The sequence below is a fragment of the Rhamphochromis sp. 'chilingali' genome, assembly GCF_963969265.1.
Source record: "Rhamphochromis sp. 'chilingali' genome assembly, chromosome: 6".
Classification (NCBI taxonomy): Eukaryota; Metazoa; Chordata; class Actinopteri; order Cichliformes; family Cichlidae; genus Rhamphochromis; species Rhamphochromis sp. 'chilingali'.
In genome coordinates, this window is record NC_137933.1 from 20258995 (window position 1) to 20274308 (window position 15314).

The window sequence follows — 15314 nt, forward strand, 5'->3', positions numbered from 1 at the left end:
GCAGTGTGGGGGGGTATTGATTGTATGTTCACACTTGTCCAATTTCAACACAGTCTATTTGGCAAGCTTCTGTTGCCATAACGACTCCTCCACGGGTTGCCTTCCTTAGTCATCAGCCTGTGAGCAGCTTATTGTCTGTGGGAGCCTTCCTAAGTCACAGCACAGAAGGACAACCAGCAACCACTATTTACTCTGTAGTGGAAGAGGTTTCACTGGCAAATGGTACAAACAAATCTTTCATTCTTATTCTCATCCTTGCGTAGTTTAGCCCAAGAGTTTATTTCCTGGAGTCGGGGGGTTGGAATATGTGACAGATGGATGTTAATCATAATATTTTGATGATGTTTACACCGTCCTCTTAATAACTTCACTTTTCAGAGTGGATTTAACTGTTTAGTGTTAAAAAAAACAACAACAAAAAAACAAATCAAAACATGAAGCTTTGCAAAAGCTTTTGTGTTTCATAACTTTACACTGAAATTTTTTTTTCTGCATCCACTCACCCGCCACTTTGTTCTACTTGTTAATGCAGTATCCAGTTAGACAGTCACATGGCAGCAACTCAAAGAATTTAGGAAAAGACATGGTCAGGATGCCCTGCTTAAGTTCAAGATGAGCATCAGAGGAATGAATGAAGTGACTTTGAACTTGGCATGTTTGGTAGTGACAGAGGGGCTGGTCCGAGTGTTTCATAAACTGCTGATCTGCTTGAATTTTCCCACATGAACGTCTCTGGGGACATCTCTGAAAAAGAGAAAATATCCAGTGAGCAGCAGTTTCTCTGTGTGAAAATGCCTTGTTGATGTCAGAGGTCAGATGAGAATGGTCAAGGCTTCCTCGAAGTGATGGGAAGGCAGCAGTAACTGAAATAACCAGTGAACCAAGGGTTTCATGTGTGAGAGCATCTGTGAATGCACATCAAACCTTGAGGCAGATGAGCTAGAGCAGCAGAAACCCATTGCAGATTCCACACCTGTCAGCTAAGAACAGGAAGTTCACACAGGTTCGCCAAATTGGACAATGTTGATGGTGATGATGGTAAGTCCCAATTTCTGTGCTGTGACATTTAGAAATCAGGTTTAGAATTTAATTTAGTGTAAACAACGTGGAAGCACTAATCCATCCTGCCTAATTCAGGTCGTTGGGGATGTAATGGTGTCGGGGATAATTTCATGGCGCGCTTTCGGCCCCTTGGTACCAACTGAGTAACTCCACAGCCTACTTGAATACTGTTGCTGATCATGTCCATGCCTTTATGACCACATCCATCTTCTGATGGTTGCTTCCAGTCACATGTCACAAAGCTCAAATCATCTCAAACTAGCTTCTTGAACACAATGACTTTACTCAAATGGCCTCCTGGTGGAACTGGAGATTCGCCCCGTGGATGTGCAGCAACTGGGTCATACTATCAGGTTGATGTGGGCCAAACTTTCTGAGGTATGCATCCAACATCTTGCTGAATCTATGTCATGAAGTATTAAGAGAATTCTGAAGGGAAAAGAGGCATGCACATGCGACATTATAGGTAGTTGGGTAGTAAAATGTAAAGTGACGTTTCTGCTTACGGGGGAAAAAAATGAGCCTTACAACTTAAATTATATATATTAATTCATAAAGGCCTTAAGGGAATTCAGTCTATGTTCAATCTACTAAAGTCATCATGTCATCAAGACATGTTTTCTCCTGGGGTGCCCAGATTAAAATATGTGCTTGTCCTGGAAAGTAATGTTTTGGGATTGTAAACTATTCTGTAACAAAGCAGAGGCCCAATATAGAGTAAATGAATCTTTAACAGATTTACTCTTGCTGGACCATTATCTAATACATACGTGCAATACACACAAGTGTATATATATATATATATATATATATATATATATATATATATATATATATATATATATATATATATATATATATATATATATATATATATACATACATACATACATACACACAGACACACGAATATATATAGCTCTATTTGTGCCTTTATTGAAACAAATTTAATTGTGTTGGAACTCGCTTCTGAAACACATGTGATTGTGTATCAGCTGGCAGCCATCTCGTGAACATTGCCTGGATGGCTGAGTTATGAAGCCCAGTATAGAACAATTATCACTTAAAGCATGTCACATCATTTCTACACTGTGCATCGTTTCTGCTGCTGTGCAGGAACGCAGTTGTGGGAGATAAATAACAATAAATACACACATAAAAAAAAAAAAAGTAGATGATTCTTAATCTGAAGGATCGGTTGCACACTGCTCAGCTGTGACTCCACAGCACCTGTCTTTTACACGTTTAGTGCAAAAGGTGACTATCCGAGCATTAAAAACCAGCACTCCCCCACAACAGAGCTGCTTTCTGTCTGCTCCCCCATCCCGCAACAACCTGGAGGAGAGAGAGCGCAACTACATCACTGCCCCTGCCTCCTCCTCACAGCGTTGGTCGCCATCCATCCCCTCTCCTCCTGTACCATAACAGATGGTGGGAACAACATTGCATTCACCGGGTACCACAACAATAGACCGCAGCATCTAGTCCGGACATCACTGGCCTTTCAGCACCATGCTCCCAGCGCGGGACTGCGCGAGGTTGTGAGTGCCGTCGTGATTTATTTCACGCGGTATCACCACGGCCACGGAGGAACCTTCTTGCGACTGTTTGGGCTCTCCGTCGAGTGGGGAAGATGGCCGCTATGAAAATATTAACGGGCACGGGGCTCTTCTTGGCTCTCTGCGCGCTGGGGCTGCTCGCCATGGCGATTTGCACCGATTATTGGTACGAGACGGACGCGAGGAGACATCGAGAGAGGTGTAAAAACTATGCCAGTAAGCGAAACGACCCGGGTTACATCTACATTTCGAGCCACAACCTCCCCCTCCAGATGCCTCCAAAGAGCCTGGAGAGGGAAGGTAACGGCCCAGATGCTGCTCCTGTCTTCAGGAGGAAGCGGCACTTTCTGGCCGGGGCGTCTGCCATGGAGTCTCACTGTAGCCGGCAGTTTAACTCCACCATCTCTGGTCTCTGGAGGAAATGTCACCGGGAAGGATTTGACCCGGAGACCGAGGACCTCATTTACAAAGGTAAACACGAGCAGTCTGGAGCCTGGCTTTTCTTGTGTGCACCACCAGGCCGTGATGCTCAGCGATGAGCTCACCTAGCCTGACACACACACACACACACACACACACACACACACACACACACACACACACACACACACACACACACACACACACACACACACACACTCATCCAGAGGCCTCTCACATCAGCATGTCTCTGCTTTGACATTTTATAAAACATGAGGATGGCCTTTTGGAATCTATTGTGTCTTTTAATTTAGCGGGTAATTTCACTGTCCATGGTGCTAAGTCTCTCTCGTTCTCTCTCTCTCTATAATATTATTATAACAAGAGGATAGTCTTGTCTATAAGAGCCTAAGCGGTCTAGTAATAGTCAATATGATAAATAAAACAATTTCAGTGTGCACCAGAAGCTGAATCTTTAATGCAAGTGCTTTAAATATTAGGCTACAGTAGAGACAACTCAGTGCACAGCCATCCTTCAGTGAACAACAATGAAAACCTTTGTATCAGGCCTGATGTCATACCTGGAAAAGAGTAAGGTCCTGAAACTGGGGGACTTTTTGTGGTCCTTGTTGTTGTTGTTGTTGGTTAGTGTCACAATAAAAGTAGATCAGCATGGCTAAAACAGACCAGTAAATAACATTCATTTAGCCACAGCATGCTGTACTGAAACCAATTCACACCAAATCTAGCAGCCTTTTAGATACCTTGCAGTAATTCTGTTACATAATACTTCCCACTTTCCTCCCCCCCAACTACTATAACTACTGCCACTCATTTTACAATTAAAAACCATTTAATTGCACGAATAACACAAGATTTCAGGCTCTCCAATGAATAATTTACAGTGCATTTTCTTTTCTGCTCTCAAAAATCATCATATTGTAAGAGCAGTGCACTTACATCATTTCAGTGTTCTGTTAATGTTTCACTGATTGCCCCATTGTCCTGTAAAGGCTGACTTTATGGCATAAACACATTAGTGCGATGTAGTTTTTGCAGCAGCAAGTAACTCTGATGAAGCTTATTCAGATTTTGTCTCTGAATGGTTGTGATTCAGTGTTCTGGTTATTTCAGGCTGTACTTTGTATTATTATTTAACTGGACTGTGTTTCTTTTTAAAACATTTGAGTTTTAAACGAGCACTACTATGTTGGTTATGAGCTGTGTTCATGAGACCATGTCCACATCTTGCACTATGCGTGTTGACAGACTACAACACATTTAACTTATGTTAAAAGTTCTTGCTGCTACTAGCCTCCATGCCTTTGGGATATTTACCATACTGAGCTCTTATCAGCAAGAACGGAGGTGCAGATTAGAATTGGCTCAATTTCAAGCATAATAGAACTTACAGTATTTACTATAAGTGCCTGCAGAAGTAAATACTGTATGCAGTCTAAGTAAATAGATTTTATTACTCGATTTAGATAGCCCTGCCTGAGTCTTAGGATCATCTTTAACTTCAGGTTTTATAGCTTCACATTCATTTATCATGTTTTGTGCAAAGAGTGGTACAGATGGCATAGAAGAAAACTGATTATTTATAATGGTCACTGGCTATAAAGCACCAGCATTATGTGGAGAATAATAACATGTAAACCAAACTATATCTTTCTTCGCTGCAGTAGCTCTGCTTTGCCATTGGCATGTTCACTACAGTGACAATGAATATACACCAGAAGCATTACGCAGATTCGTCCGCTGTTATTACATTTAGATCTCACGAATGTATGTAATTGAACATCAGAATTGTGCTAACGTTGTTACTTCCTGCTCAAGCAGCCAAAATGTGATTACTGTGCAATCAGACGTCAACCAGTCTGTCAGATTTAAAGTGACCTTAATTAAACTCTGTCATCCTGCTTGAAGGCAAACAATAAATGATAATAACACAAATTTTAAGTGAGACAGTTTACAGAACTGCACTCGGAATCAGATGAAAAGAAAGGTCAAAGCTGCAAAGCATTTTAATAGTTGATTGTGTCTCATCTGGGAGATTATTTTCTTAATTAATGCAAACATTTCTGAATGCATTTCCAGATCTATACAGAGTATTAGGAGTTCAAAATCTTAATTTGTTCACATAGTTTTTCAGCATATGTGGAACAGAGTTTACCCCTATAGATGTTTGGACTTAGACTTTCACAATATGTGACACCTTCAAAGATTCCTTCACTTGCGTTATCAGATTAAAGCCGGGCACCGATATGCTTACGAGTAATAATCAAACTCATTGTACCGTAGCTGTGATAAATGTCTGATTTGTCCCATTTGAACTCACAACAAAGCAAAAAGGAGACTCAGGGAGGCGTCAGTCGGTTCACTGATCACAGCTCCAGTCATGAAGCTAAATTAATTTATGTTAATCTTCAATAGGTGTGTGGGACATTTAATGGCTTGCCAAGTATCCACAATTTTCCTTAATATGAGATCTGATATGAAAAGCAGGATCTGGATTATAGACTTTGGTTCCCAAAACCAAATGCAAAAATCAAAATAGATTCACTTTAAAGGCAGAACAGTTAACAGTTGTGGCTGTCGGTGGAATAATCCATATTCCATATTGTTTCCCTAATCCCCTCCCTTAATAACAATGTAGGAGTGGTTGGGAAAACAAGGTTAATAAGGCCAGCTCAGAAAATTAAAACCCAGTGAGGGTGGAAAATAAATAAGAAGCTTTTCTACCATGTTTGCATACACACATTATCTTACAATCCCAGAAGTAGGGCGAAGGTTCAGAATGCAATTCTTACTTAATTTCCTTGCTTGTTACCCTCTTACTTACTTGAATTAAAGGAATTTGTCCTCCAGTTACAACTGTTTCCATTTTCTTCTGCCAGGCATAATTCAGAGATGTATCCCAGTCAAGTATCACTATTCTTCGTCCATCTTACCGCGAAATTTACCCATCAACATCACAAAGACTATACGGCAGGATGAGTGGCATGCACTCCGTAAGTATTAAAGTTTTTGTCTTTATGGAGCTGGTGTTGGCTGTGTTTGTGTTTGGTGATTGACTATCTGGTTTTTGGAGTTATTCATTAATACACATGTATTTTTTCTACAAAGAATTTCGGTCAGACTCGAAAGGGTTTGGCATTGTAAATAATTGCTGTCTGATCAATACAAGCAGACTGATTGCCAAAACATTACAGTCTAACTCAGCAAGTCTGATAAGTGCATCTCATCTGTGACGTTTCTTTTTGTATTGGATACTCGACTCAGCTGGTTGTCATTTGGTGGCATTCTTGATATTATCTTGAAATTGCTGATCTACAGCAACAATTTCACTATTTGGAGGGAATCTAAATTTCTGTTTTAAATCTCTGAGGTTCTGGCTGGACTCTGAAGTTAATGTGGATTTCTGTTTATGTAGATGCGAACAGATTTGTTATTTTAACTGATTTATCACAATTATTTGCTGCATTATCACAAACAGATTGCATGTCGTTGCCAGTTTGAACCCATTCAATCACAATCTGATAGCAGGCTAATTCCATCGTACTGCTGTTCAAAGTCAAAGTCACACAGCAAGTGACTGCAAGTGGTTTGCTCATGTAATCTACATCTTTGAAGCATGAAGATTAGAAGTTTATTTCACACAGTTTCCAGCCACTGTTTTTCCTAGTGTGATCATAGCATTACTAGACTAGCTTAATGATAATTTAAAAAATAAAAAGAGAAAATTAAATAACAATCTTTTTTTAGTAATGGGCTTTGTTTTTGAGTGACATTGGTGTGCACCAAGGCACTGTGTTGGGTCCTATGTCTTTTTTTCGTCAAACAAATGTCTCTATTATTACCAAATCAAAATAACACCATGTTGCCAGCTAAAGAACTGCTGGAAGTCTTTCTCACTTTTTTCTCACATTAAATCACATTTGCTTCTGTTTAATGAATATCAATACTCAACATGATGTGTAGTCGAAGGGAAAGTGGTGTTTTTTTTTTTATTGTTTGTACAACAGGATTGCTTTAGTCTTACTATTAGTGCTCTGGATTTATCATACTGCTCTTAGCATCTACATAACTATCACATACAGGCTCTTAATCATACAATCCATAAAAACAGCTCAAGCATGCAATATTTATTACTAAGTCCTGAAACTGTTGACCTGTGAAACACCAATCAAAAATCAGAGCTGCATGAGAAAGTAAAGGATGTTTGCACATTTAATCAAAAAAAGAGAAACAGCAGCACACCTGCTACCACTAACCACGCTAGTTATGAAAGTTATCCCTGTTTTAGTCGTTGTTTTGCTACTTGAATCAACACACATTTCTTCTCTTATTTAGTGTCACTGTTTTCAGAGAAAAAGGAACTCACTTTAGACTTGCTTGCACAGCACTGAATAGCAGACAAAAATAGGAACAGGCAGTGGAACATATAGCAGCTTATCAGCTAGATATTTCCCTCTGGAGGTGGAGGAGACCCAAACCAGAAGTAAAAGTTGAACATAAGTTTGGCAGGTGGACACAGACAAACACATTTTGTATTGTGCTCTTATTTATTCTTTGTACCGACAGACAGTTTTACTGTAACTACCATTAGCTCTGCTTGTTAAACTAAAATTGATCCACTAGATCAGGGGTGTCAAACTCAAATACACAGTGGGCCAAAATTCAAAACTGGAACAAAGTCGCGGGCTAACGTTAATATTTATTGAAATATATTTATTGAAATATATTTATTCCTTCAGATATAAGAATGAATCTTTTCTTATTGACTCAAACACGTTTTGCTGAAAAACTGAATATGGAACAAGCAAAGCTTAATACTAAACAATATATACATTAGCTGTATAATACCAGTAGGCCAGCTCTAATAGTAATTTGGTATGGCTTCGCGGGCCAAATGTAATTAGGCTGCGGGCCAAATTTGGCCCGCGGGTTTGACACCAGAGTTTGACACCTATGCACTAGATGAAAGATGCCATGTTCACATAACAGTGTTTTCATCCTGTCAGTTCTTGTCAGCCTCAAACATGTCCGAAACTATTTTCATGTGAGAGGCAGTGGCAAAATTAATTAGTTTTAGCAAATGAAGGTAACTTGAGCACTTCCAGAGGCTAATGTGAATTTTATTTATAAACTTTTATTAAATCATTGCTGATTTTAATAGACTCCAGCGCCCCCCGTGACACTGAAAAGGATAAGCGGAAGCGCATGGATGGATTGCTGATTTTTTATTAAAAAATTATGTGAAAACACATTCAACAACAAATTCAAATAGACATTTTTGTTTCTGTCAATACATTTTATTGTGATTTTTATTTGCCTTCTAGATGTCATCAAATATTAAAAGATACAACTATACATACAAGTACCCATACTGTATAAATGCAATTTAAATAATGGCAAAAATGTACAACTGCGTATAACACCAAAATCAAAATACTGTTCTTATACCTTACAGCAGCGGTCCCCAACCTTTTTTGCGCCACGGACCGGTTTATGCCCAACAATATTTTCACAGACCGGCCTTTAAGGTGTTGCGGATAAATACAACAAAATAAAACTAGTACCGGTACCGAAAAAAAGAAGATTTATTCATAACACGTGAAAAGACCCAGGAAAACCGAGTTAATGATAAAAACGATAACAAAATAACGCTGAAAACCAATAAAAACCCTGAAAACCATGCATTTCACACCTGAGCCTCAACTCTCGCGGCCCGGTACCAAACGACTCACGGACCGGTACCGGTCCGAGGCCCAGGGGTTGGGGACCGCTGCCTTACAGTACAGATATGATGATATAAGTGTGGAAATATTAAACATAAATATGTTTTTTTTGTCTTTTTCCCCCCTCACTATTTCAAATGCATTTGCAAAAGCCACGTCTTTTTTCAGTCTTGCTGGAAACGTTTATGTGAAATAATCTCCTTGTGCTGTCATTCCCTGCAGTCTTTTATAAACCTATAAGCCTTAGCAAGACGCTCGCTTCGTCGCAGTGGATACTTATCCATTTCTGAATAATTAAAATACCTATATTTACCACTTTTAACACATAGCTGCCTATCAATAGTAAATGTGTTGCTGACCTTATACTGACCTCACGGTTATCAGGGTTATTAACACAGGGGCTTCTTTTCTTAAACCTCCCCTTTAAACCCTTGAGTAGACCTGTACTTCTTGGCATCCTTGTATCACGGTACTGTGAAAAGCACATCCTCACATGAGTCTGCAGACGAAATACAATTTTATTCAGTTTCTGTTCTTCATGACAGCCGAGAGCACCTTTAGGTTAATATGAGATAGTGAGTTGCCAGACCTTAGATTCCATCAGTAGTGATTTCCAGTATCATGTTCCACTACTTTTATCTTATTGCCTGTAGGTGTGTTGTTTTATATTCAGTACGGGTGATACAGTGCGTTGGTAATGCAGAGATGTTCAGTTAAGATGAGTTAAAAATACATCCTTGCATTTATTCTTGTTATTTGTGTTCTTGCTATATTTTTCCATTTTTATTCTCGTTGTATTTTGTTGCACGAGTACTAAATTTTTACATTAGCTATTAGAAGGCTCACTGAACACTTCATTTATCAAAGTTTAGAATTTTCTGGCAACTGTTTCATGGTTCTGGCTTAAAAAGGTTTTCTGTGAAAGTGATATCATTTTAATGCATTACAGTCTTTTTGAATTGTTTAATTATATATGTAATTATTTTTACTAACAGATTGAATTAGTTTTATTTGTGTATACAGTGGGATCCTCATTTGATTTCACTGTGTGGATCTGTCTAGAAGATGAGGAAAATAAGACTATTTCCTAGAAAGAACTGTATATTGAAACTACGTAATGATGTCTTAAAACACTTCCTCTTCTAACACAGCAGGTTGTTTCAACACGAAAAAGCAGAAAAAGCTGTCTAAAAGCAGATAGTTTAGCACGAAATAAAGTTCAGTTAGAGCTTTGAATTCACTGATTTCTGATTTTTGAATATTATATTGATCTATATTAAGTTGTTTTATTGGCATTAATTAAATCCTTGACACACGAGTAAGTATATCATAGCATACTACAATATTAGTTCCTCTGAAAGACGAAACTGGACAGCCAGTTGGTTCCGTCACAACTTTGCTATTGATAATACAATTAGAAGTAAACATTCATTGGTAACTTTATTTCTAAGTTAGCATGTAGCCTAGTTTACATGAAATTGTTGATTGGATAGGTGCTAGCCTCACTTTTAAGGCTGCTGTGGAACTCCAGGGATTTGACTTTTGTATTCCCAGTAACATCATTGTACAATCTATAGTTTTGTCTACACTATCATGGTGATATTGTTTCTATGCCTGCCTCTTGACTCATGCTTATCTTAACTATTATCACAGAGTAGTTATTACTGTCCTACTCTCCTGTGTTTCTTGTATCTTTGTTCTAACTGTGAAACACAGTGCGATTTTCCTGCCTCGCAAATAGAGCAGCAATGTATAAAGTTTATTTACAAGGCTCTACTGCACGATGTCTGATGACATTTTAATATTAGCTGTACTTCCTGTTCACACAGTTTGGAAAAACTGAAAGACTAAAAAAGGGAAAACCCCATCAACAACAACCAAACAATTAAAGCAATGTTGTTGTTGTTTTTATTTAATTGGATGATTTTAAAACATTACATGTCTATATCTACCCTGGGAAATACTTTTCATAATTTATGACCATGTATAATGTCTCTTTGTATTAGGTTTCTGCCTGTCTAGCAGTCTGTCTACACTTATGTTATTGCACACAGGTGTGTCATGAAAAAGAGATCTTGTTCTCAGTGATGCAACGTGTTTACATAAGGAATTCAATAATAGTAATAATAATACTTTAGCCTTTAGCTTTAGTATTCAGTGTCTGTAAGTTACGATTCCCTCGGTGAAGTTTTCGTTTCTGCTTGCAGATCTAAGAAGAATGACAGCTGGCTTTGTGGGCATGGCTGTGTCCATCATTCTTTTCGGGTGGATCATTGGAGTGCTGGGATGCTGCCAGCAGCATGACCTCATGCAATATGTAGCTGGGCTACTCTTTCTCATGGGAGGTACTGTGAGAGCACATATGCCCACATCCACACACACGAATGCATGCATGCAAAATCCAATTTTATTCACTTTATTTATTTATTTGATGACAGCTGAGAGCACCTTTGTGTTAACATGAGATAACAGTTCAATGTCCCGCAGTAACATGATTCTCATCCTGCAGTAAGATGCAGAGTACATGTAAAAATTCAATAATCGATTGAAAACCATGTAAACCAGTCCTGTTCTCTTCCACTCACACAGGAACATGCTGCATCATCTCATTGTGCACATGTGTGGCAGGAATCAACTTCGAGTTATCCCGCTATCCTCGCTACATGTATGGCCTCCCTGAAGACATTAGCCATGGCTATGGCTGGTCCATGTTTTGTGCCTGGGGGGGCCTCGGTCTCACATTGCTGGCTGGCTTCCTCTGCACCTTGGCTCCATCCCTGAGTACGCCTGCCACTCGCACAACCATCCACAAGCCGAGGCAGGAGAACGGAACCGTGTGACAGGGGCGTTGTGAAGCGATTGAACCACCGAACGCACAAACACACCCTTCCAACCTTGATGTTTAACTCTGAAACAGTTTTTGTCTGATCACCATCTCACAACACCCTCAGCATCGCCATCCCCCTTCAGTGTTCAGTGTGCCTGAGTTGTGACAGAAGGAACAAAGTAACGGCAAATTTCACACACCTAATCTTGAAAATCCCCGAGGGACCTCCGTAAAGGCCAAGAGTGACACCCACAGCAATGTTTGACTGGGACATGGCTCTAATAGCACAAATAAGACTTTTTTTCTTTTGGTTTTGATTTTTGAAATGCTGACTTTATGATGATCTAATGGTGACTGTTTTCTCTGAAGAGAAATTGTCATAAAATGGTGCTCTCTTAAATACATAAAGCCACACACAATCCCACACAAGAGACACATTTACACACAAACACACACACACACACACACACACACAAACACAGACACACACCAGCCTTTCCACACATGCTCAATTACTATGGATGAATCATGAGAGATATCCAGCAAAAGGAACAAACATCAGGCCAGAACATCCTGTCAGCATTCCTCTGTCAGTCGAGTGAAGTGTGCTGTGTTACTGTTCGTAATGGAAAAAAAAAAGAAGAAGAAAAAAATTTGGCACTGACTGCCCATTGCCTATCTTTAGTATAGCACACTAACTGATATCAAACATGAGCCCCAGGGCACACGTCTACAGCCTATACTGGGTCTAGCAGTGCGGTCAGTATGATAAAATACACAGAAGTAAAATTTTTGCCTTCCAGAGCAAATTGTTTGACGCTTCTTTGACAATTATATATGTACAAATGCATCTCAGTGTAGATCCAGATCATTGTTTGTGTAAAGTAGATTTTGAATATTTGTTTTCTGTTTGCTCAGAGGCAGTGATGGCCGGCAGAGTTCAGTCGATTACCAAGTGAAAGTAATGCAAGTAAGCAGGTAAATCTGAGTAAAAGAAACACAGCATCTGCTGCACTGTCATGGATCTGACAGACCGGTGTGTTTGCTGAAGGCTGAATCATAACCTGACAGCAAGAAAAATTAAACCAAACTATGGAGGAGGTATTTGATTGCTCCGCTGTTTAACCTCATATTGGCCAGTCCTTCTTTTCTCTGAATAGAAGCGAATTAAGCAATTTTAGAAGAGAAAGAAATGCAACTTCAGTGATGCCACTAAAAATACAAGCACAATCTGCACACAGAATTCTCATCTGTACTAAGTACAATAACAGACTATATCAAACATTAGTGGAAGGCCAAACTATCATCATTTAATATCCTGCAATGTTAGTTTTAATATAAGGAAAGGAGCACAATAAAAGATCATTTCTGTGATAGACCTCATTGTCCAGCAATCAAATGCATATTGTGAATTTAAGAGTTGTTTACAATTTTTTTTATATGGATGTTAATCTTTAGAAAACAACAACAAGAACAAAATTATAAGTAGAAAAAATCCTGTTGAAGGCTGTGATGCTTGGAATTCACACAATGACTGATCATTTTAGTAAAAATATATTTTGTACCAGTAAAATGCAAATGTACTGTGTACTAGCTAACAAAACAGTACACTACACATTGTTGTGTGTGAGAGGAACAGAGGAATTCTTCATTTTTGTCTTACACCTCCAAATCCGAGGTCGAAACAAAGCACCTACAGCAACATATGCCTAGACATGTGTCTCGAGCTGTACTGCAAATACACATTCAGTTTGAATTATTTAATTTACACATCGAAAATAACTAGACTGAGAAAACTTGAAATGACAAGTATCCATAATAAGTCAAATTTAAGGAATGCGTTCTTGGAAACTTATTTTTGATTTGAAATACACCAGGTTTTCTGTATTAAGTTGGAAAATGTCATATTCCATAGTGTGCAACATGGTTTGGACAATGTAAAAATGTCTGAAAATAAAGTGTAGGACTTAAAGCTGTTAAATATAAAAGGAAAAACTATCACCCTGTTAACACTACTGGGCGAGAATAACCCACAAAAGCCATTTGGTTTTTGTTTTGTTTTTTTGTAACGCTGTAATTTTTTGTTCCCGAGTCACTAGAGGTAATATATTTTAAAAGGACAAAACTCACCACCTCCACGATCCATGACTACATGATACAAGAATATTACAGCCATGATGTTTTTATAAGTGTTGATTGCCTGAGATGAATCATGAGATATTCTATCAGCTATGTCAATTAACTCTCTTAGAAAAAAAAAGGTGTTATAGTGTCTTAACAACACTGTGTGTGACGTTTGGTCATTTCACCATCACCATCAATGAGGAAATGAACTGAGGCATGATAGAAAACTGTATCGCCAGTGTCTTGTTGAATCTTTGCACTTTGCTGCGTTTCATGATTTAGTGAACCTGAAGTCTTAAGCTGGTGGCACTATATTTGTTTGCAAGGTCACACAAGGGAGCAAAAGATGATCAGAGCATGTAACAAGCACCCTGTTGTGAGTCCGCGTTTATACAGTGTTGTGAGGTCAGGGTCAATCGGCCGAGGCTCTTAATGTGGAAATGTTTCCACCTGAAAGTAGGGCATACTATAAATATGGAAATTTTTTATATCTATGCTCGCTACACTGCTAACTGACAGAATGCGACGCTGTGTGGTGTTTTAATGAAGTTTTAAGTTTGCACTTAAACTGAAACACAGTAATATACTGTAAGCAGTGAAGTGTAATGTATATGTACATGGTGAAAGTACAATGTGTTGTTCTGACTGAAGCACAACTGCACACAACTCTTTTTTGCGTATTATGGGGGTGGGGAAGGAATTAGACTTTTGCCACCACTGCATGTGTGCAGTCAAAACATAACACATGATCCATTTTGAAAGCACACAGCTACCCCCCAGCCCCCAGCCCCCCATGTCTCAAATAGTAAATTTCAATGAACACCAACACAAAGCAGTGTCTGTGTTTTGAAGCTGAAGTTTTGTCATCAACTCAAAACAAAAGAACAGTAGCACACAGTAGCAAGATTTACAAAGCATTACAAAAAAACAAAAAACAACGAACGTTAGAGGACGGATGAGCACCGTGTAACAAGATACTGGAAATTGTTGTATAATCCAACTTTCATGAGAAACTTAGAGAAGTACTCTGTGCAATGAGAGATGACCCATGAAAATGCCACCATTAAGAGTGGCTCTCATTTCAGTAGCACAGCTATTATTTTCTACATTTATACTGGTTCCATCCACTGCAGATGTTACGTGGGGATAAAAAAAAAACAAAAAACAAAAGCCAGACATTACAGCCTTGCATGATCTCATTACAGTTAGTTTCTTTCAATATATGAAAAAGTGTGTCCATTTTTAATTAGTTTATTTTACTGAAATAAAACATGTAATTATTAACATGTTGTTGCTTTCTGTCTTTGTGTTTGTGCCGGGACTCTGCAGTTCTGCCCTCCAAAGTTGCAGAGCTATATGTGAATCACTCTGTTTAAAAAAAAAAACAAGACAAAAAAAGCACCTTTATCTTGAAAGTTTTAATATGTGACGATCCTCGTCTGTCTGAGGCAGCAAGATGTTTTGTACTGTTAAATCTGTAGGGTAGAGGTGCTTTCTGGAGCTGAACTGAAAACAGACGGTCCAGCTAAGAGATGAATGTCCAGGAAGGTAGGACACCATCATAGCGCCAGTGTTGAC

The 15314-nt window shown here is 38.8% G+C and overlaps 1 protein-coding gene across 1 annotated transcript; it reads left to right on the forward strand.

Moving 5' to 3' along the window:
* The first annotated feature begins 2421 nt into the window (after window positions 1–2421).
* Window positions 2422–15020, forward strand: tmem276b (transmembrane protein 276b). The gene is made up of 4 exons (XM_080885852.1): window positions 2422–3092; window positions 5942–6055; window positions 10993–11130; window positions 11375–15020. The coding sequence occupies exons 1-4, from the start codon at window positions 2696–2698 to the stop codon at window positions 11623–11625; spliced, it is 900 nt and encodes a 299-aa protein (XP_080741978.1). The 5' UTR covers window positions 2422–2695; the 3' UTR covers window positions 11626–15020.
* The last annotated feature ends 294 nt before the right edge of the window (window positions 15021–15314 follow it).

What these genes read in the sequence shown, in the direction of transcription:
- tmem276b (XM_080885852.1), top strand. Translation starts at nt 2,696, where the DNA reads ATGGCCGCTATGAAAATATTAACGGGCACGGGGCTCTTCTTGGCTCTC. An exon ending in CGAGGACCTCATTTACAAAG is followed by an intron (nt 3,093 to 5,941) that starts GTAAACACGAGC and finishes TTCTTCTGCCAG; the next exon opens with GCATAATTCAGAGATGTATC. An exon ending in GCTACTCTTTCTCATGGGAG is followed by an intron (nt 11,131 to 11,374) that starts GTACTGTGAGAG and finishes CCACTCACACAG; the next exon opens with GAACATGCTGCATCATCTCA.